This window comes from Heteronotia binoei, chromosome 1 (assembly GCF_032191835.1).
Source record: "Heteronotia binoei isolate CCM8104 ecotype False Entrance Well chromosome 1, APGP_CSIRO_Hbin_v1, whole genome shotgun sequence".
NCBI lineage: Eukaryota > Metazoa > Chordata > Lepidosauria > Squamata > Gekkonidae > Heteronotia > Heteronotia binoei.
Window position 1 is genome coordinate 260366442 of NC_083223.1, and position 23630 is coordinate 260390071.

The window sequence follows — 23630 nt, forward strand, 5'->3', positions numbered from 1 at the left end:
GAGAGGGGGTGGGGGGTTGATGGGGGGGTGGGGAGAAGCAGGCCTTACTGTGTTGTGGAAGTCCTCAATGGTGAATTCTGTGAAGCCTTGCGACACCAGCACGTCTTTGCTTTTGGCGGCCACTTCTTTGAAGCTGCATGCGACAAGAGGAACAGCAGAAACCCATCACGGCACGGAGTTGCCCGAGGCCCCGCCCTTCGCTCGAGACTGCCGGCTGTCTTTCAATCTGAGCCCCATATGTAGCCACCCTGCGATGGCCCTGGGGGAAACTCTCCGGCACACCTGACTGGAGTCACCTGCCCAATGGAAAAGACACCAGGTGGGAAGCGTCTTCCCAACACTGCTGGGCCTCTGATGTCCCAACACTATCTCCAGTCGCAGACAGTGGAAGCGACCAAACCTGGAAGGATCAAAGTAAAGGCAGTCCCAGGCTTCACTGGACAGGAGACCAGCAAAGATAGGGAAGGAAATCGATGTATAAATCGATGGTGCAGCCTCCTTTGGAGTACTGTGTACAATTCTGGTCACCACACCTCAAAGAAGGTATTATAGCATTGGGAAAAGTCCAGAAAAGGGCAACTAGAATGATTAAAGTGTTGGAACGCTGTCCCAATGAAGAAAGGTTAAAGCTCTTGGGGCTCTTTAGCTTGGAGAAATGGTGACTGAGGGGTGACAAGATTATGCAGGGGATAGAGAAGTAGAGAAAGAAGGAGTTTTCTCCCTTTCTCACAATACAAGAACTCGTGGACACTCAATGAAATTGCTGAACAGTCAGGATAGAATAGATAAAAGGAAGTACTTTTTCACTCAAAGGGTGATTAACACATGGAATCCACTCCCACAGGAGGTGGTGGCAGCTACAACCACAGACAGCCTCAAGAGGGGACTGGATCAACATATGGAGCAGAGGTCCATCAGTGGCTATTAGCCAGAGAGTATAGAACTCTCTGTCTGGGGCAGCAATGCTCTGTATTCTTGGTGCTTGGGAGGGGCAACAGTGGGAGGGCTTCTAGTGTCCTGGCCCCACTAGTGGACCTCCTGATGGCACCTGGGTTTTTTGGCCACTGTGTGACACAGAGTGTTGGACTGGATGGGCCACTGACCTGATCCAACATAGATTCTCTTATATTCTTAAGACAGTGGACGACCCTCTTTTTAGAGGGCCCCCCCCCCACCCAGTGGGTGGCCTTCCTGAGGGGTAGGACAGTTTCAGGACTCTGGAGACCCAGCACTGGTGATCCTACCTCACTTCTAGCCTGCCTTTAGTTACATCCTGCTGGATGTGCTGCAGAAACACTCCAGAGCCTACCACTGCCCAAGCCTGCAATGCTGCCACATGCTGAAGCCCAGCCTGACAGCTCACGCGAAGCCCCTCCCCTCCCCCGCCCGCTTCCCTCCCCAATTCAGGCCCTACCGCTGAAGTTCCTTGCTGTCCTCCAACAGAGCTTCGAGGTGGGAGAAGCCAAATGCCCGATAGAAGCAATTCCCATCCGGCCTTGTCTTCCGGATGAACGCATACTTTTTCAGCAAATCCTACGTGAGGAAACGGGGAGAATAACAGGCAACGTTATGGAGAACTCAGCAGTTCACATAGGGCAACATGAAGCTATGATCAGCGGATGGTTCCAATCTGCCCTAGGCAGTAGCATAAAGCAAAGGCTACCCGTTATTCATTTGAGATACTTATTTCAAGGTTTGACAGCGGCTTACAGCCAACAATGGGAATATCCTGCCACCACAAAAAAGACCCTGTCTCTGCTTGCCAACCTCACAACGCTGTCGCCCCTAAAAGTGGGGATACAACAACCCACTTCATAACTTGACAATCTTTGAAAAAGCAGTCAGCTCTTGCACCTCCAATCTATGGTGCTCGGACCCCCAAATCCATTCCCCACCAACATGCGAAGAAACCATCTTGAACTGCCTGACAGCGGTTCACAAGTTCCCCAAATTACAATGTGTCAAGGGGAGGGGGCAAGGTAGGCGCCCCAGGCAAAAGGGTTCCTCCATACCCCCCACTAAACACCAACCCTGTTCACAGCTTCAGCTGAAATAACCCATGCTCACACACAATTTTTCAGAAAAGTGGAATAATATTGGCCATAACTTTATCGGTAATATGCTTTGGCACAGTGTGGGCTACCAGGTCCTGTGGGAAAGGGCAAATCAAATGTTTAAAAGGTTAGGAGCCTGACCAAAGACAGAAGAGTCCAGGGCTCTTTCAGGTGGGAGGGAGCACGATTGAAAACTACAAAATCTCAGATGGAGTGTAGGTGGGGGGGGGGGGGTGTTTCTTCCCTGCACAAGGCATCGCCCGACTTATGGAATTTGGCATCGGACAGGATGCTGCCACCGGCTTAGACAGCTTTACGAGGGGATAAGACAAATCCAGGCAGGGCAGGACCTGGCCATGATAGCTACAGGGAACCAAAACATTCAGAGGCATTCTTATACCTCTGAGAAACAGATGACAGGGACAGGAAAAAGGGGAAGGATGCCACCCTGACATGCTCAGCTGGGGAGCTTCCCTGAGCCTTCTGTCTGGCCCTATTTGGAAACCAGACAGTGCAGTAGATTGACCTTCACTCCGATCCAGCAACGCTTTTCTTATATTCTTTCCCTCTTTAATTTCTTTCCAAAGGCCGTTTCTTTCAAAAGCCTCCCACGCACCATTCACATCCTCGGATTAAAGGGCTGGTCTTGCCACAGCAAAGCCCTGAGCGGGTCTGGGTGCACCTGTCAGAAGCATTTCCCAATCAGCTGCCTGCGCTGCTCTCCTGTGCCCCCCGGCAAGAACACACAGCTGGGCACACAAGCGGCCTGCCGTCATGCGTACCTTGATCTTCTGCTGATAGATATGGTCATCGTCGGCGTATTCTTTGTACAGGACCGACAGCTCCATCCTTTCTGAGACTAGAGGGTTCTGGACGGCGATCTGCAAAGCGTGACCCGCAAAAAAAAATGGGGAGATTCAGAAAAGGGGACAAAAGTCCTTGCTTTGCATGCAGAAGGTCTCAGGTTCAGTCCCTGGCATCTCCACCATCTCTGCTAGGAGTTGTGGGGAAAAGACCTTTTGCAGCCTAAGACCCTGGAGAGCCACTGCCAGTCAAAAGAGACAAAAGGCCCGATTTGGTCTGATTCAATAGAGGGAGGCATTGAAGAACAGTCTTTTCTGCCATTGCCCTTTTCTGACAGATTGCACCAGCCCACTCATGTTCACATGGAGCCATTCTATTTATGCAGAGAGCTACAGACACATGTCAAAGGTAACTGCAAGAAACCACCAGCCCCTTACAGCCAGTTCACACTGGCAGACTTGTCATCTGAGAACACCCCCCCACCAGTGTTCCCTCTGAGTTAGTGTGAGCTAGCTCACAGGTTTTTAGCCTCCAGCTCACACATTTTTGTCTTTGCTCAGGAAAAATGGCCCCAGAGCTAATTTTATGCAGTAGCTCACAACTTTAATGCCAGTAGCTCATGAAGAAGAATTTCTGCTCACAAGACTCCACAGCTTAGAGAGAATATTGCCCCTCACCACCACTTACTTCTAGGAAGTTCCAGCCCCTTTAGTCTTCACATAGGAGACCTTCACAGCCCTGCACGTCTTATCAAGACAGTTCAAAACAAAACTCTGAGCTACAGAACCGCTCCCATAAACATGTAGAAATTACACATGCCGTCACAGATGCAATGCCACAGAAAGAGGTATTGTAACTATCTCATGTACAATCCATTTCGGGGAAAAGTGTCAGTTCACATGGGTAACTGCTACACCACAGGCATCACAGTTCCCTGTGCACGTGTGAACCAGCCAAAAGGTGGTGTTAAACATTTCATGCAACCCCCATGCAATAAGGGCACAGTCCCTTCACGAAAGGTGAAGTTACAAAGGCACCCAGTGTGATATGGGTATACAGACACCCAGGGGTGGAATTCTTGCAGGAGCTCCTTTGCATATTAGACCACACCCACCTGATGTAGCCAATCCTCCATGAGCTTACAAAAAAGAGCCCTGTAGGCTCATGGAGGATTGGCTACATCAGGGGTGTGTGGCCTAATATCCAAACGAGCTCCTGCTACAATTCTACTCCTGCAGACACCACTGGGGAGTGGAACAAAAGCTGAGACATGGATGCACTTGGTTTGAACTTTCAGGCAAAGCTATGTGCAGGGCTTTTCTTGAGCAGGAACATGCAAGTGAGTTCCTGCTGGGCTTTTTCTACAAAAAAGCCCAGGCTATGTGCAAAATGAAAATATTTTTGTGGATATCCACTGATATTGAGGAACAGTTGACCAAGAGAATCCCTTAAGAGATTCTGAAAGAGACAGCCAGTGAAAGCCAACACCTCCCCCCCCCAAAAGGCACCTTAAAGCCTAGCAAAATTATTGCAGAAGCTTATGGGGGTGACTGGACACCTGGACACATCCTAGAAGTTTCAGCCACTGGCTCCTTGTCCATAAGCTGAAACGCAACGCATGCAAAAACCCACAAAACCGGACAGAGGCAGCAGACCGATCTTCCTTCTCCCAAGCGCTCACCTCCTGCTGAATTCGATCCTGCTGGGCCATTATGGCTTCATCGTAGGCCAAGCAATTCACCCCTGCGAAAGAGAACTGAGATTAATCCAGATGAGTCAAGGGGCCTTTCACACTGTCTCCGTCTCAGCAGGGTTACAAAAGGCCTCTGGGCTCTAAAGGTTAAGTGCAAGTTTGCTGATCTAAAGTTACAACCCAAACCAAAATGAAACTGAGGTCCCTGGTTCACAGGGGCAGCCAGCATATTTAAAACATTTTATCTCTCTGTTGTTGTTCTTTAAATGTACAAGATCTAGCCCAGCTAACTGTGCTACTGACACAAAATAAGCAGGATCTTTCTGCTCACAGACACAGTTCGCAACACTAAAGCCCCAAAACGCTGAACAAATCCCCCCCCCCCGCCTTGTTAGCATAACAAAATTAGATGCAATGGATCTGCCACAACAGGGGTGGGGGTTGTTTATTTAAAACATTTTGCATGCCTTTTCTTTTTCTTGGCCTGACAAGCCCAGGCTAGTTTGATCTCAACAGATCCAGGAAGTGAAGCAGGATCAGCCCTGGCTAGTACTTGGGGGGGGGGGGGGGAGACCACCAAGGAAGTCCAGGGTTCCCACGCAGGCAGGCAATAGCACCTCTGAGTGTGAAAACGCTATGGGGCACTCCAAATGTGAAAACCCTTTGGAAAGGAAAGGTCCCCTGCGCAAGCACCAGTCGTTTTCGACTCTGGGGTGATGTTGCTTTCACAACGTTTTCATGGCAGACTTTTTATGGGATGGTTTGCCACTGCCTTCCCCAGCCATCTACGCTTTCCCCCCCAGCAAGCTGGGTACTCATTTTACCGACCTCGGAAGGATGGAAGGCTGAGTCAACCTGGAGTCTGAAAACCCAGCTTCCGCCGGGAATTCAGGTCATAAGCAGAGCATAGGACTGCAGTACTGCAGCTTTAACACTCTGTGCCATGGGGCTCTTATGACCCTATGGGGCCACCATAAATCAGCTGTGACAACAGCAAAAAAAAACCCCTAAAAGCCTTTTTTATCCTAAAAAATGCATCTTTCAACACACACACAAAACTCTAGACTAGAAACCTGAAATGCATCTGTGATAATTCCAGAGGGGCAGCCATGTCAGTCTGTAGCGGGGGGGGGGGGGGGGGGAAGAGTCTAGTGCAGGAGTGGCCAAACTGTGGCTTGGGAGCCACATGTGGTTCTTCCACGCATACTGTGTGGCTCTTGAAGCCCCCATCACCCTATTGGCAGTCTTGGAGAAGGTACTTCTCTCTTTTAAATCACTTCTTCAAGCCGAGCCAGCCAGCAGCTTGGAGAATGCACTTAAAATTGGTTTCTTTCCACCTCTCCTCCTCCAATCTATTTGCCTGCCTGCCTTCCTCGCAGCTTGCAAACGTCTGATGTTCATGTCTCAAACATCTGACATTTATTCTATGCAGCTCTTATGTTAAGTAAGTTTGGGCATCTCTGGTCTAGTGACACTTTAAAGATGAATGCTTAAATAAATAAGGCTGAAATAAATTTTGTCTGTCTTTAAGGTATCACTGTGAGTGTTCCTGTTAAGTGCCATCCAGTTGCTTCTGGCTTACAGCAACCCCATGCATTAATGTCTTGTCTTCCAAAACATCCTATCCTTAACGACCTTGCTCAAGTCTTGCAAACTGAGGGCCAGGGCTCCTTTGATAGAGAGCATCCTATTGTCTTTCCCGGGACACTCGGCTTCTCATAATGGGACCAGTGTTCTCTCTAAGCTGAGTTAGCGTGAGCTGGCTCACAAATTGTTAGCCTCTAGCTCACACATTTTTGTCTTAGCTCAGGAAGGATATTTCCAGAGCATGCTAATTTATGCAGGCACTCACAACTTTAATGCCGGTAGCTCACAAAGTAGAAATTTTTGCTCACAAGACTCTGCAGCTTAGAGGGAACATCGAATGTGACCAAAGTGTGGTAGCCTCAGTTTGGTCATTTTAGTGTCCAGGGAGAGTTCAGGACTTGATTTGATCGGCTGCCACTAGACCTGTTTTATTTTGACAAATGTCACATTCTCTCTCACACACATCCCGTTCTTCCAAGGAACTCAGGAGGACATGTGTGGATCTCCCCCTCCACATCACCTTCCCCTTATGAACCTACCCACTGAGGGATGCTGAGGTTGAAGGCAGGCCCCATGGCTGCTCAATAAGTCCATAAGAAGAGCCCTGCTGCATCAGACCACTGGGCCATCTACTCCAGCACTGTTCCTTCCTTCCATTGTGAGAACTGCCCATCGATTCCTACTCTTTGCTTCCTGTCATTAAACGGTATTTGATCCATAAGAGATCCTGGTCCTCTTATCCCATGATAAGTACCTCATCAAAAGCCATTTGAAAGTCCAGGTATATAATATAAAGCTTGGTGTAGAGAAAGGATTCATACCCATCCCCCTAATCACAAAGCCCACACTGGCTTATTTCCAGCCCACTTTTGCTCAGCTGCTGTGTACCCCCCCCCCACATCACACACACACACACACACAAAGCCTGCATGGAATTCTTCTGCTCTGCAGCAATGCCAGGCACCAAATGCTCCCTCTCGCATTGTCTGCTCAAAGCAGCTGCCAACACTGCAGAAAACCGAGAAAACAGCCTGGGATCGTTCCACGCTGTACATCATTAACAGAGAGGCATCCCGACTCCTGGCCCGCTGGTACTGCAGAAAGGCAGGAGCAAATGCTTGTGACTCCCACCGCTGGACTAGAGACGGCAGGTCACCCTTCACTCCTCAGCAACATAAAAGCAGCGAAACTGGATGGCCTCCCCTCCGAGCGCGGACCTCATCCCAGATCCCACCACCAAGATATGCCAAAGGGCCCGCCAAAGGTCACAGGTGACACTGAGCCAAAGGAAAGCAAAACCTGCGTATTTGATAAAGCTGTTGATGCTAGTAGCCAGGATTGCCAGCTTCCACACAGGGCCTGGGGGGTCTCCAAGAATTACAGGTCATATCCAGACTACAGAGATCACTTCCCCTGGAGAAAAGGGATGCTTTGGAGCAGGGCAGGCCAAGCTGGCTTAACATAAGAGCCACGTAAAATAAACATCATATATTTGAGAACTGCATGTCAGATGTTTGAGAGGCATAAGATGGGAGGGAGGGAGGGAGGGAGGGAGGGAGGAAGGAAGGAAGGAAGGAAGGAAGGAAGGAAGGAAGGAAGGAAGGAAGGAAGGAAGGAAGGAAGGAAGGAATTGGAGAAGTGATTTAAAGAGAGAAATGCCTTCTCGAAGCCAGTCAACAGGGCAGTGGAGGCTTTGAGAGCCCAATATGTGTGAAAGAGCCACATGTGGCTCCTGAGCTGCAGTTTGGCTACCCCTGCTTTGGAGGGTGGACTCTATGGCATTGTACCCCACTGAGATCCCTGTCCTCACCAAGCTCTGCTCCCAAATCTGCAGGGTTTCCCAACCTGGAGCTGGCAATCTACTCCGCTCCCCCGCCCCCGGTAGCGGCCAAGGGGACCTGGAAATCATACTAGGGAGGGATATTTTTATTTTATTTATTTGAATGTATTTAACTGAATAATCCTGGAAAAGAGATTCCTATTACTCATGGGACACGAGGAACTGGGGGTTCGACTAGATGACCCTGGAAGTCTCTTCCAACTCTATGATTCTAGGATTCAGAGTCCTGAGAGGAAGAATCTGTGTTCAGGGCCTCCTCCAACTTCTTCCCCCACTAGCCAGAGCAAGGAAGACTCCAATTTCTACTTAAAAGCAATGAGGTACAGTGGAAAAACAGAAGCCCCACACTGGGTGCATCCAGGCTATAAACTTCTCAGATTTATTTCATGTTAACCAGTCTGGCTTCCCTCGAAGAACCCTGAGTATTGTAGTGTTAGCAAAGATGTGGGGGATTCTACTAAAGATTCTTAGCTGTCTCCTGGAGAAGTGCGGAGAAGGAAAGTCAGATGCATGATGCAAAAAAATATGCAGTTTACTAGCTCAATCCCAAGACCCTCACTTTACAGAGAAATATAAGGCTGCAAACAATTTTTTAAAAGAAAAATTAAAGGGGAGGGAAGGAGTCCTAACGGGGAAACCAACAAAAGCTTCTGTAAAAAGGAGCGGAAGGATCAAGACCAAAGTTGTCACTGAGAGGGAAAGAGCCCTAGCCTGGAGCCACCTTCGCAGCCAATGTCTGATGAAGCACCAACTTCAATACAACTGTCAGTCACCAGACAGCACCTACAGCAGGGGTCCTCAACGTGGTGCCCGTGGAAGCTACGGTGCCCACCAAAACCTTCAGTGTCCCCCCCCCCCCCCCCCCGCCGAGCGCTTTTAGAAAGAAGGTATGGCCAGGTGAGGCTTTTGGCCAGCAAGGCTTCGCACTGGCCAGTGGAGATTTGATTACCTGTACAGATTTTTAAATGTTGCTTTGGCAGCAGCTACCGCCGTGACACAAGGATCTTCACTGTGTGACTGAAGGTCAGCCACAACAGCCCTTCGGTGGCTGGCTCCAACCTCTTCAAGCAGCCATTTTGTGGCTGCGTCCACCACACTGTGTCAGAATTCCAAAGGGGCACCCAGGCTCAAAATGGTCACAGGTTTCTGATCTACAGGCAGCCAGTCAAGGGAGATTCCACCAGTGGGTCTCGCGTGCAGCCAAGGATCTGAGTCCTTGAAGCATTTCTAAAAAGACACTGGATTGCCTCAGGACAGAGGAGAACATGGGCAGATTCAAAGACCCATGAGGCTGCTATAGTTTGGGGCCACACAGATTCTACGTAACCTCCCTGACTCTTCATCAGGCATCTGTCTTTACCTTCTCCTAAGTGTCTATTGTTTCAAAACATTATTGCCCTGCATCCTTAACTAAAAGGTTATACCCAAGCTGGTTTGCAAAAGATTAAACCAGCATCAAAGAAACAAGCCAAAGAAAACAGTAAGAAAACCTTTGTTTAAAATCATAACTACAGACCACAACTCTGCATCTAAAACCCAGAGCAGGTGACCTAACAGCAGCAAATAATCAAAAGGGACAATGGGCAGCAATGTGAAATTGGAGTAGCAACATTATTAAAGGGGAAGTAGAGAGGACCAAAATACTGACAAGCAAAGGCAGATCTAAACAGACAAATCAAGCAAGCCTACAACCACCATCAGCCAATCATAAAATGCCTGTGAAAATAAACACTGGCAGGCAAGGGGACACAGGAAGGGCATAATAAGGCTGAGGTGCTGCCACAAAGAAGGCCCTGTCTCAGGGAGCCTACCTCATTTCTGAAGGTAAGGGCACGCAGAGAGGGCAGATCTTAGCTATTGGGCAGCTTCACATGGCGACATGCAGGCCTGACCTGCTTAAGACTTTAAGAATAAGCAGTCTAAATTGTGCCAAGATGCAAATTAGTAGCCAATCAAACTCTTGTTACCAGTGTGATACTATGAACTGTACCAGACAGTACTGTAGCTGCCATATTTCGAAGCAAATGGGCTTTCCAAAGTGTCTTAGAGCAGGCTGTGATAATCTAATCAGGATGTGATCAGAGCATAGATAATAAGATCCCCATTCTGCTGCTGGGTGCCTCGCAGGTTGACCTTGGCTACTCCTCTTTTATCCCCACTGGAGAAGTGGGGATTGGAGAAGTGAAAAGCACTTCTCCAATCCCCACTGGGGATAAAAGAGGAGGGGACAGCAATGTATATTGCCCTGAACTCCTTGGAAAGGTAGGATAAAACTGCAGGCAGCAGACAGATCTTGCAGCAACCAAAGTAGGTTAAAAACATTACGTGTATCTCTACCACATTGTACAGGAATGCAACATACACAAGTAGGACATGCCAAGACACAATATCTGTGTCTAGTGCAGAGGGACTGTGCATGCATAATACTACAACGTGGTGGGTATCAGACACTCTAGGCAACAGACATTCATGAGCCAGTGACAAGAGGGAAAATCCTTTTCCCCTAGAGAAATGGTAGGATAAAATATGCATATGCCGCCCCCCCCCCAAGACCTCTTTGGGACTTTGGAGTTGCAGAATTCCACGGGTGAGGCTTTTCCTGGCGTAAGAATATAAGAAGAGCCCTGCTGGATCAGACCAATGGTCCATCTGGTCCAGCATCCCATCTCACACAGTGGCCAACCAGTTCCTCTGGAGAGCCAACAACAAGGTATTGAGGTTGAGGCCTACCCCTGATGTTGCCTCCCGGCTCTGGGGCTTAGAGCCTTCGTGCCTCTGAGCGTGACAGCATTCCTCAGTCACCACGGCTAGAAGCCACTGAGAGACTTGTCCTCCATGAATCTATCTAATCCTCTTCTAAAGCTGTTTATTCCTGTGGCCATCAGCAGGGAGACAAAGCCTCTGTTCAGCCATGGTTTGGCATATGCTTGAATTAACAAATCATAGTTTGCAATAGACAGATGATGAGCACTGGAACCTCTGGTCTGAAGTGGGTTTACCAACCACAGCCTATGCCTGAATTAAACCAGAGTTATATCTGTTGCACCTACTTCACTAGGTGCCCGCTGTAGGGAAAAGAAGGGACTGTGATTGTAAGCCACTTTGAGACTCCATAAAGTAGAGGAAAACGGGGTATAAAAACCTACTCTGGAGGCGACTTGCCCTTGGAAACATGAACACTGAGCAGATGGGAAATGAAAGCAGACAGACTGTTCCAAACCAGTTTGCCTACTTCATATTGCAAACCTCAAACTGCAGTTTGGTGCAGTGTCTGAACAGACAAAACCACATCACTCCGCCTCCAGAAATCACGACAGCATGACGAGGGGAGTTAATGAAGCTGAGCAGAGAAAAGCGAAAGCGGACAAGCAGCTCTAAGCCATCATTTGCCAGCAGTATGTCTGAATTATGGCTTGGCCTGATGTTTGAACTGAGACAAAACATTGGGGGAAAAGAGAGTCACCTCTGACATAAGATGGGACACTACAGTTGCAACTACCATTTCATGCAGTGTTTTTTTTTAAGTGAAACAGATGAAGAATGTCCCAAGGTAAAAGAGGGCAGGACTCCTGTAATGTTTTAGAAGGAATATCAATGGGTACCATTTTTGACACCCCTTTTGGACAAGGTGTATCTTCCTGAATGCCATATTTTCACTTAAAAGTATAGGAGCCCTGTCCTCTTTTAGAGCCAGTTTGGTGTAGTGGTTAAGTGTGCGGACTCTTCTCTGAGAGAACCAGGTTTGATTCCCCTCTCCTCCACTTGCAGCTGCTGGAATGGCCTGGGGTTAGCCATAGCACTCGTAGGAGTTGTCCTTGAAATGGCAATTTCCAGGAGAGCTCTCTCAGCCCCACCCACCTCACAGGGTGTCTGTTGTAGGGGAAGGAGATAAAGGAGTTTGTAAGTTGCTCTGAGACTCTGATTCAGAGAGAAGGGCAGGATATAAATCTACAGACTTCTTCTTTTACTTGTAGTCAGTTAGAAACATAAAAGCAGAGACAGTTTTTCTTTTTTTAAAAAGCAATTAAAAGTAGATTGCATTTTGCAGCTTGCAGTTACGAAGCAGAGCTTCTTCCCCTGAACATATATAGGATGCTCCCTCTCATACAGCCCTTCTCAAAAATGTTCTTTCACAAGAAGCCTTTGGTTTAACCCCTTAATCCTCACCCTCAATAGTAACCAGGCCTACACATACCCACTCTTAAGGAGTGGTCATGGCTCTGTGATAGAGCACAAGTTTTGCTGGAAGAAAATCCTAGCTTCAGTCCTCAGCATCTCCAGTTAAAAAATCTCAGGTAGCAGAGACAGGAAGAAGAAGAAGACCGCATATTTATACCCTGCCCTTCTCTCTGAATCAGAGCAGCTTACAATCTCCTTTATTTTCTTCCCCCACAACAGACACACTGTGAGGTGGGTGGAAATGAGAGAGCTCTCCCAGAAGCTGCCCTTTCAAAGACAGCTCTGTGATAGCTAAGGCTGACCCAAGGCCATTCCAGTAGCTGCAAGTGGAGAAGTGTGGAATCAAACTTGGCTCTCCCAGATAAGAGTCCGCGCACGTAACCACTACACCAAACTGGAAAGACCTCTGCCTGCATCCCTGAATATCTGCTGCCCATCCAAATTGACAATGGTTTGCTGTATCTTCCTTTGCTCAACAGTACCTAAGGTTGCCAGCTCCAAGTTGGGAAATACCTGCTCCAAACTAGTCATTTTCTCTAGGAGAACTGACCTCTGTCTGGAGATCAATTGTAATTCCAGCCCCCACCTAGAAGGCAGAAACCCTATCTGTACCCCACTAACCTTGACACTTTGCCCTTACTCTACTGTTGTTCCCCCTGTTAAGTTTTAGACTGCAAGCTTCTCAGGAGCAGGGACCCCTTAGCAATAGACCTCTCAAAAAGGTTTTAGTTGCACTGTAAGACAAGCCAGAATGAACTATATCAAAAGAACAGGTTCTTGAGGACTGTCCCACTTGTCAGATACTGGAGTGGTACTGTTCTAAAATGACCACAGCTGTAGACAGGGTTGCCAGCTTTGGGAAATGCCTGGAGGTTTGTGGTGGCCCCTGGGAAGGGGAGGGACCCCAGTGGGGATGTGATGACACCAAGTCTGCCCTCCAAAGCTGCCATTTCCTCCAGAGGAACTGATTTCCGTCATTTGAAGATCAGCTGCAAATCCTGTGAGGACTCAAAGCCTCATCCTTCCTTGGAGGTTTTTAAACAGAGACTAGATGGCCATCTGACAGCAATGAAGATCCTGTGAATTTAGGGGGAGGTATTTGTGAGTTTCCAGCATTGTGCAGGGGGTTGGACTAGATGATCCTGGAGGTCCCTTCCAACTCTATGATTTGGACACTGGTAGCCCTAGCCACAGACATGAGTGGACCTGCCATCTTCCATCTTCTCAACATGAGGTCAGTGAGACCGAGAAAGAGAACAGCCCAAGGTCACCCAGGAAATGTTACAGCTGAGCAGAGAAGCGGGCCCAGGTCTTGCCCAATCCCATGCCAGATGCATCCCCCACTGAGGCTCTCTGCGATGATGAGTGCAATGGATTTGAAGGGATGCTCTCTCCCCAGGAACTCAAGGCTGAGACTTAAAACGAAACATACAAGAAAAAGGAATGGTCTTTTTTTCTTCAGGGAGTTTCCCTAGAGAGGGAAGAGGCGTTTCTATGGAAAACGGGCGGTGGGGGAGGCCTGGTGGGGCCTGGCCTATGGCGCCTGCGTCCTAAAGTGGGGGGGAGGGGGTTTGAAATGGAGGGAGGGGGCGCCGTTGCCATGGAGACAGGGGCCGCAGAACCCAGCTCCACTGAGGGGGCGGGGGGAAACCGTTGCCAAGGAGACCGTGAGGCCGAGCCAGAAGGGCACCAGGGGGTCTCCTTGCCTCGTAAGCGGGGACGGGGGTCGGTGGAATGTGAGGGGGGGGCCTTTCCAGAGGACACTGAGCTCCAGGACGGAAGTGGGTGTTGCCATGGAGACAGGACAAGAAGCCCCCCAATCATACGAACGACCCCCGAGCCTTCCCCCCCATCGTTACCATCGGTGTCCCCTCCGACGGGCTCCGGTTGCTGTTGAGGCTCTTCCGCCGCCATCTTCACGCTGCAACCCCGCTAGGAAGCGCTTCCTGGTCAAACCCAGGCGCCCCGGAAGCACCTTCGTCTTCTTCTCCCACCACCCTAGCAACCGGACCCTAGCAACCGCTCGTTCGCTTAGCAACGCCCCCTCCCACAGGCAGGCACGCGGAGCTATGATGATGAGGTAAAAAAGGGTGGGGAGACCTCAGATCCCGCCTTCTAAAGGGAATGCAAGCGTCATCACAGTGTCCCATGACGTCATCCTTAATGGGCATGACGTTATGAGTTATGACGTCACAGGTCGCTTGACTTTGCGAGCCGCTTAATGCCTCCGCAAAACTACCGCAGTCTGTTTTTGACAGGAGTAAGCTGGTCTGTAAGGGAAAAAAAATGCAATATACTTTATGAACACTCACTAGTATATTTAGCTGCCATGAACTGGATATTAGAGATTAGCTGGCTGGTAGTTAGATGGGAGAGTCCCTTGGACTGCAAGAAGATCAAATCAAATCAGTCCTAAGAGAAAGCAAACCCTGACTGTTCCCTGGAAGGTCAGATGCTGAAGCTCAAATACTTTGGCCACCAAACGAGAAGGGAGCACTCACTGGAGAAGACCCTGATGCTGGGAAAGACAGAAGGCAAAAGAAGGGGATGGCAAAAGATGAGATGGCTGGACAGCGTTACTGACAGGGGTTTTTATTTAGCAAGAATGCTCAGGAATGCAGTTCCGGCTGGCTTGGCATCAGGGGTGTGGCTCTTTCAGCCCATCAGAGTTTTGCTCCCAAGGAGGTCTTCTATTCACAAGGCAGCCTTTATTTCTAAGGAGACTTATACAGGCATTGGTGCCCAAGCCAGCCGTTTTGGTACCTTTAGAACTTGGTCTTGCCTTTCCTCCTCCTGCTAGCTATGGTGCAGCATCCCTTGAAGCTGTTCCCAGGCTTCCCTGGGATGCAATGGAAGGAGGAGGAGAAGAAGAAGAAGAAGAAATACCCCACTCTTCACTCACGTCTCAGAGTGGTTTACAATCTCCTTTCCCTCCCCCCCACCCCACAACAGACACCCTGTGAGGTACATGGGATTGAGGAAGCGCTTTCGAGAATTGCTCTTGAGAGAATTTGTGACTGACCCGAGGTCACCCAGCAGATGGATACGAAGGAGTGGGAAATCAATTCCTGTTCTCCCAGTAGTGGTTAAGTGTGAGGACTCCTATCTGGGAGAACCTGGTTTGATTCCTCAGTCCTCCATATTCATCTGCTAATGTGACCTTGGGTCAGCCACAAGTTCTCTCAGCGCTGTTCTGCTCAAGAGCAGTTATGAGACAGCCCTCTCAGCCCCACCTACCTCACAGGGTGCCTGTTGTGGGGAGGGGAAGGGAAAGGAGATTGTAAGCTGCTCTGAGACTCCTTTGGGTAGTGAAGGGCAGGGTATAAATCCAATCTACCTTCCTTCCTTCCTTCCAGCTCTCAGACATCTGGCATTTCTTCTATGTGGCTCTTACATTAAGCAAGTTTGGCCACCCCTCTACCAGAAGATCTTCAGGCCCCCTTGGAGGTTGCCAACCCTAAAGCACTACTGCTGCTCACCTTTTCACTGTGTCATAGCTGGAGCATGAAATCCAATCCGCCTAATGAGTTGGACTGCCAGCTCAGGGTTGGAAAGATGCTGGTAATCTGGAGGTAGTGCCGGCAGAGGGCAGGGTTTGGGGAGGAGTCTGCCCTTTGCGAAAGCCTCTCTTGGTGATCACCTAGTTGGGAAGGAGTTAAAGAGCCCTTTACCCTAGTCTCAGCTTGTGATAAAATAGCTGGAGAACATTATGGCATATATGGGCTAAGACTTTGAGATAAAAGCTGGGGGGGGGAGAGCAGATTAATGCTTTGGGGGTGCCTTCGGCCTCTTGTTGTTAACCCCTAACTCATTCTATAATTGAGCCTCCATCGTTAGACTTAGGATCTATTTTTAACCCCTACAACACTTAAGTTTGCTAGCCTGGAGATCTTCCGGCATTAGAGCTGATTTCCAGGCAACAGAGATCAGTTCCTCTGAAGGAAATGGCTGCTGTGGAGGGTAGACTCAAAAGGCATTAGGTTATCCCCTCCCCAAACTGCACCCTCCCCAGTGATAGCCAGTGGTTAAGTGTGCGGACTCTTATCTGGGAGAACCAGGTTTGATTCCCCGGTCCTCTACTCACAGCTGCTGGAATGGCCTTGGGTCAGCTTCTGTGAGAGCTCTCCCAGCCCCACCTACCCCACAGGGTGTCTGTTGTGGTGGGGGGGGGGTGGTAAAGGAGATTGTAGGCCACTCTGAGACTCTATCCTTGAAAGAGCAGCTTCTGTGAGAGCTCTCCCAGCCCCACCTACCTCACAGGGTGTCTGTTGGGGAGGAGGGGAGGTAAAGAAGATTGCAGGCCACTCTGAAACCCTGAGATTCAGAGAGAAGGGTGGGATAGAAATTCAATTTCTTTTTCTTTGACTTCTTCTTCCACCCCCCAAAATCTCCAGGTTTTTCCCCAGTCAAAGCATTCATTTCATGAAGTAAATGAGAAGACATCAGCACCTTCTTGAATTTATGAATGAACTTTATATTGGGACTTTAGATATTGGATTCAGAAACTGGACTTCACTACTGTCCAAAATAGATATTGAATTAATTTCTAATACTGTTGTTCGTTATTTGTTCACAGAGACCTTTTCCTCCTTGCCTCTGGCAGGTGTTATAGAGCTGGACATTCAACTCCTCTGTGCTCTCCAAGCTGCCGAAAGGGTGATCCCAGACCATCAAACAATCCAAGGCATTGATTTGGGGACTGTGGATCTTCCAAGTGTGAATCACAACCAGGGCAGGGCCTCTAAGGCTCTCTCCTGTCTCTAGGGCGTCAATTCCGACTTGGGAAATCCCTGAGGATTGGGGGGGAGGGGGGACCTCAGTGAAGTATAAGAGCATAGATGCCATCTTGCAAAGCAGCCTTACTTCTCCCCCTCAAAAAAAATAATCTGGCACTTGCCATTTCAGCTGCATTTGAAAATGTTCTTGAGTGTTGACTTATTTATATACTTCATTTTACAGCCCTCCTTTCTCCCCAGTTAGTACCCAAAAAAGTTTACAATCACACTCACAAACCCGGTTTGATTCCCCACCCCTCCACTTGCAGCTGCTGGAATGGCCTTGGGTTAGCCATAGGTCTTGCAGAGTTGTCCTTGAAAGGGCAGCTGCTGTGAGAGCCCTCTCAGCCCCACCCACCTCACAGGGTGTCTGTTGTGGGGGGAAAAGATATAGGAGATTGTAAGCCGCTCTGAGACTCTGATTCAGAGAGAAGGGCGGGGTATAAATCTGCAATTCTTCTTCTTCTTCTCCCTGTCCTCCATTTTATCTTCACAACAACCCTGTTCGGCGGGTTAGACTGAGACTGTGAGACTAGCCCAAGGATACCCAGCAAGCATTCAAGGTAGACTGGGGATTTGAATCTGGATCTCACAGATCCTAGTCCAGGGGTGGCCAAACTGCAGCATGGGAGCCACATGTGGCTCTTTCACACATATTGTGTGGCTCTCAAAGCCCCCACTGCCCCATCAGCTGGCTTGGAGAAGGCATTTGTCTCTTTAAACCACTTCTCCAACTCAAGCCAGCCAGCTGCTTGGAGAATGCATTTAAAGTTGCTTTTTTTCCAGCTCTCCTTCCCCCCCATCTGTTTGTCTTCCTGCCTGCCTCTTTCGCTTCCAGCTCTCAAATGTTTGACATTTTTTTCTGTGCTGCTCTTATGTTAAGCAAGTTTGGCCACCCTGTCCTAGTCCAATGTTCTAAGCACCGTCCCCCTGAGAAATGTCTCTGCTTTCAACAAGGGACTGATTTGGGACAGGGATGAACAATTTGTCCCAAATACCTGAGTCTCAGGAGAGGCTGAAACATCTGGTGCTGGGTGCTGAAAGAATAATGCTTGGTAAGCATAGTACACCTGCTTCATAACTTTCCCTTCTTTATTTAAAAAAAAAAAACAGAAAAAGTCATCCTCTTCCAATATTCTGCATCTGAAATACGAGAGCAATCAAACTGGCTCTTCTCAGCAGTAACCCCACTGGGGATTTGCAAAGGTTCTTCTGGCATTTCCAGCTCGCATAATGCAGCCATAAGCTCTGTCTTCCTTTCACCTTCACTCTGCCCTTCTGGTTTCCCTGACATGAACAGTACTGGAAACTGGCTCTATGCACATTCTCGTGCACCAATCTTCCAGCAGATTTAATGCTATATCTCACAATATATATCCAAACATAACAATATTCTGAACTGGTACTAACCTGTGCCAAGCGACTGTAGACAAGCCCCTTGCCCCAGCCAACGAAAACCATTCTGTTTAACCCAGGACAGCAAAACAAGAAGATGATGATGAAGATATTGGATTTATATCCTGCCCTATACTCTGAATCTCAGAGTCTCAGAACGGTCACAATCTCCTTTACCTTTCCCCCCGCCCTACACACAACAGACACCCTGCTAGGTAAGTGGGGCTGAGAGAGCTCAAGGACAACTCCTATGAAAGCTATGGCTGACCCAAGGCCATTCCAGCAGCTGCAAGTGGAGGAGTGGGGAATCAAACCCGGTTCTCCCAGTTAAGAGTCCATGCACTTAACTGCTACACCAAACTGACTCTCTCAGGGACCTGGTTGCAGCGTTATTGGAAATCAACTAAATTGGCCTAGCCCCATTCACACCTGAACTGACACTTTTAAAATGCTGTAATGTGATTTGTGGCTGAAAATATGGCAGTGACATTAGTGTAATACTCTAGGAATCCTCCCAACCTCTGGTAAACACCATAGAGATCAAAAGGATCCTAGACTGCTATGTGTAGGGTTGCCAGCTCTAGGCTGGGAAATATCTGGAGATTTGGGGGCTGGAACCTGGAGAGGGTAGGGTTTGGGGAGGGACCTCAGCATAGTACAATGTTATAGAGTTCACCCTCCAAAGCAGCCATTTCTCCAAGGGGACTGGTCTCTATAGTCTGGAGATAATCTGTAAAAACAGACAATCTCCAGACCAGGACCCACCTGGAGGCTGGCAACACCAGTTGTGCGGCACAGTGGTGTCACTTCCTGCTTTTTGGCTGGAAATGGCATTGTAAAATCACATGACATTGCAACACCACATGATGCCATTTATGCCTGTTGAGAGAGCCAGTTTGGTGTAGGGCTAAGAGCACAGACTCTTAATCTGGGAGAACTGGGTTTGATTCCTCACTCTTCCACACGCAGCTGCTGGGTGACTGTGGGTCAGTCTCTCAGAGCTGTTCTTGAAAGAGCTCTTTCAGCCCCACCTACCTCACAGGGTGTCTGTTGTTGGGAGAAAAAAGGGAAGCAGATTGTAAGCCACTCTTGAGTGAAGACCGGGGAATAAATCCAATCTCCTCCTCCTCTTCTCCTCCACTCTTCAGTGTTCCCACCAATCGCCAGCCTTCCTAAATTCTCCTTCTTTCTGCCCTCTGTTTTAAAACATAAAATAAAAACAGGACAACCAAACTTAGGTTGGCTCCAGAATCCAATGTTGGCTCCTAGTCTATTTGTTATATATTAAAAGTGTTTAGAACCAGTGAACCGGCCAGAATGACTGAAGAACATTCATAAATTGTCTGGAATACAATGGAATGGAAGGCAGCCTTCCTTAAAAGGCAGCCCTGGCCTGCGACACACAGATACAAGCTCTCTGAATGCCTGTATCTCTTGTTTGCAGTCAGTTGTTAATTACCGAGATCCAAGATATCCCAATTAATACCTGGCCCGTATGTCGCACTAGTGCTGGAGAAGAGCCCCTTGGACAGCAAGGAGATTAAATCAGTCAATCCTAAAGGCAATCAACCCTGGCTGTTCCCTGGAAGGTCAGTTACTGAAACTGAAGCTCAAATACTTTGGCCACCAAATGAGCACTCACTGGAGAAGATCCTGCTGCTGGGAAAGATTGAAGGTAAAAGAAGACGGGGACGGCAAAGGATGAGATGGTTAGACAGTGTTTATCGATTTGAGTGAACTTAGGAGGATGGTGGAAGATAGACAGGCCTGGCGTAGGACTGCCAAGCCCCCAGTCCGGGCTGAGGTTCTCCCGCCCGGGAGGTTCCCAACCCGCTGGCCCACACTGAGCTGGCAAGGGGAACCTCCCCTGATGTCGGCGAGTGACATCATCATGCTGGTAACATCGCACGCAGGCCATTCTAGGCATTTCCGGGAAACTCTATGGTTTCCCCAGATACGCTAGCAATTTGGGAGGGAAAACTCTATGCTGCAATAGGTACAATTTGGGAGGGGAAACTCTATTGTACAATTTGGGATAGAAAACTCTATGGCACAATAGGAACCATAGAGTTCTTCCCTCCCAAAATGCTAGAGCATCTGGGAAAACCATAGAGCCCAGAGCAGCTGGCACACAACGTCGCCATCGCCAACGCGATGACATCACTCCCGGGTGACGTCATCGCGCCCCGCGCACTTCATGCACACGAAACAAGTCCTCCACCAGAGGCTGGGAAGGGGTCTTGACAACCCTAGCCTGGCATGATGTGGTCCATGAGGTCGTCAAGAGTCAGACTGGACTGCGCAACTGGACAACAACAACATGTCACGTTGACTTCTGCCACAATTTTCTGTGCCAAATCAGTGGCTCATTGGGGTATTAATCACTCGAGGCTTGGCCTTTTTTATTTACTTGATGTTACTTCATTAAAAAACTGACAAAGTCAATTGGAAGTCAATCCCGTAGTTCACCCCTTTCAAAACTCTGGGGGTGGTGGTTTTGGGGGGGAGAACCCCATATATCAGCTCAATACCTTCCATTCAGCCAGATAAAAATACCACTTTGTTCCACGAAACCAGGAGAGGCACTTTCTTCAAACTCATCCTAACAACTGCCTGATTTGTGTTAATTGGTTTTGCAACAGATTGGCGCCATCATTAGCGCTCATTAATTTACTTATTCACAGCTCACGCAAAGCCCCGCGAAATGTTTCTTCCATATTAACTGAAGGTCAGAAGCGACTAATGCAAAGTTACCTGCAATTAGAAAACATATATTCAGATTGTCAAGCAAGTAGCTTTTCCCCTTGGAGACTCTGTTATTATTCTGTTTATAAATTGGTTGTTTGTCATTTGTTTTAAGCAACACTTGGATAAAAATGGGAAACATTAAAAAATGCATGAAAATATTTATGCACAATTGTTAGTGACCTGCAACGGATCATATTTTTTTTTCTTTTTTCCCCTTTTTGAATCCTGCCATTTCAGTTTTACCGCAAACTGTAACCAAGCATCATAATTAAGGTTAGGAAAGATGAGATCTTATTTAGAAGGGCAGTTAGAGATGTTGACATTTCAGACAGTGATCAATAAGGCAATTACCCAAAGGTGCCGAGCGATTGAAGTGGAGGGAAAAGTCAGGTACTGATTTTGATTTGGAGGAGCCAAGTGGTGGAACAGAAGGAAGGTCAAGATCATAAGCTTCACTGCTCCAACCTTCTAGAGATGACAGAAGAGACACCGTCAAAACATTCCAGTGCTCGTTAGCATGGATCATTTCAAGAGACCTCTACGCTTGATGCATGCCAAGGTTGTGGGTAGCCACATCGATTCAAAGCAAAATCCAAAAAAGAAGAGCACATGAAGCAACTTATACTGAATAAGACCCTCAGTGCATCAAAGGTGAGTATTGTCCAGGGGTGGCCAGACTTGCTTAACATAAGGAGTGTTCGCTCTAAGCTAAGTTAGCGTGAGCTAACTCACAGATTTTTAGCCTCCAGCTCACACATTTTTGTCTCAGCTCAGGAAGAATGACCCCAGACAGAGCACACTAATTTATGCAGAAGCTCACAACTTTAATGCCAGCAGCTTACAACTTTAATACCAGTAGCTCACAAAGTAGAATTTTTGCTTAAGACTCTGCAGCTTAGAGGGAACGCTGAACAGAAGCAGGGCTTTTTTTGAGCAGGAATGCACAAGAACGCAATTCTGGCTGGCTTGACTTCAAATGAGTTCCTGTATGAAACAATGGTGACATCGGGGGTTGTGGCCTAACATGCAAATGAGTTCCTCCTGGCCTTTTTCTACAATAAAAGCCCTGAACATAAGAGCCACATAGAATAAACATCAGATGTTTGAGAGCCACAAGACATGATCGTCAGATGTGGGAGGGAGGGAGGAAGGAAGGAAAATCGGAGGGAGGAGGGAGGGGTATAAAGCAAGCAACTCTAACTTTGAATGCATTCTTCAAACTGCCAGCTGGCTTGGCTTGGAGAAGTGATTTAAAGAGAAAAATGCCTTTTCCAAGCTGGCTGATGGAGTGGTGGGGCTTCAAGAACCCCACAATATATGTGGAAGAGCCACATGTAGCTCCCAAGTCAGTTTGGCCACCCCTGGTATTGTCTATTCAGACGGGCAGAGGCTCTCCAAGGTCTCAGACAGAAGTCTTCCACATCACCTACTGCCCGGTACTTTTAACTGGAGATGCTGGGGGCTGAACCTGGGACTTTCTGCATGCCAAGCATATGCTGTACCACTGAGCTACAACTGAAGTAGCCATCCTCCAGGTAGGACCTGGACATCTTCCAGAATTACAGCTGGTCTCCAGATGACAGAGGTCAGTTCTGAAGAAAATGGCTGCTTTGGAAAGTGGATTTCAAAGTCTTCTATCTGGCTGAACTCCTTCTTAGGGCAGAGTGAGGGTAAGAGTGTGAAAGACTTCAGGTGACAGGGTTTCTCTCTAGAGTAGCAGTAAGGTTGTCAGCTAGCAGGAGTATGGGAGAAACACATAAAGTGATAGTCATGCATCTCTAGGAATTGCTCCAAACAGCGACTCCTAGAGAGGCATGATGTCCCTTCTGGGTCCCTCCTGGAAGTGATGCAACATCTTTGCATAGATGGCTATTTTTTTTAATTTCGTTTTCACACTGCTAGCAGGCAATGGAAGCTGTCCTGCCCCCAGTGGGTACCTGGCAACCCTAGGTAGCTGAATTGGCCACTCTGTGGAATTGGTAGAGCGAAGCAGTTGCTCGATGGGATTGCTTCTTTGCTCTTACAAAAACCCATCAGTCATCCAGAGGTGGCTGCTCATGCCACCACCACCTGCAGCCAAACAGCTCTGCTCACTTGTCAGGGAAATGGGGAAACACCAAAGCTGAAAGGATCTCAAATAAAAATATTGGGAGAAATGTCTATCTGAGATTTCACAAGTTGTTATAGGTTGGAGATCCTCAAACTTGTTGAGCCTGCAGGCACTTTGGGAATTGGGGGGCAGTCAGTGGAGGAGGCATAGCCAAGCACAAAATGGCTGCCATGGGAAGCAGAGCCAAGCATAAAATGGCTGCCACAGGAGGTAAAACCAAGCACAAAATGGCTGCCATGGGAAGCAGAGCCAAGCATAAAATGTCTGCCACAGGAGGTAAAACCAAGCACAAAATGGCTGCCATGGGAGGTAGAGTCAAGCATACACATACACAAAAGGAGAGGAGGATCAGGAATATAAACACAGAGAGACAGGGGGGATAAACCAAGGGGGAATAGGTATCCCACTGCCTTACGCTTGATCTGCAGGTCCTCTTTACAGGCCC

At 48.3% G+C, this 23630-nt stretch overlaps 2 protein-coding genes across 2 annotated transcripts in view; one reads left to right on the forward strand and one right to left on the reverse strand.

The window, feature by feature from the left end:
* The window catches only part of OTUB1 (OTU deubiquitinase, ubiquitin aldehyde binding 1), a 33075-nt gene extending 18851 nt beyond the window's left edge, over nt 1-14224 (reverse strand). Inside the window, exons 1-5 of the mRNA XM_060254726.1 lie at nt 14017-14224; nt 4540-4601; nt 2837-2935; nt 1415-1533; nt 49-133 (exon numbers count right to left, since the gene is read on the reverse strand). Of these exons, the coding sequence (XP_060110709.1) occupies nt 49-133; nt 1415-1533; nt 2837-2935; nt 4540-4601; nt 14017-14071 (420 nt within the window). The 5' untranslated portion in view covers nt 14072-14224. The remainder of the gene's footprint in view (nt 1-48; nt 134-1414; nt 1534-2836; nt 2936-4539; nt 4602-14016) is intronic.
* The window catches only part of MACROD1 (mono-ADP ribosylhydrolase 1), a 710025-nt gene that overhangs the window by 587599 nt on the left and 98796 nt on the right, over nt 1-23630 (forward strand). The gene's annotated exons all lie outside the window — the stretch shown is intronic.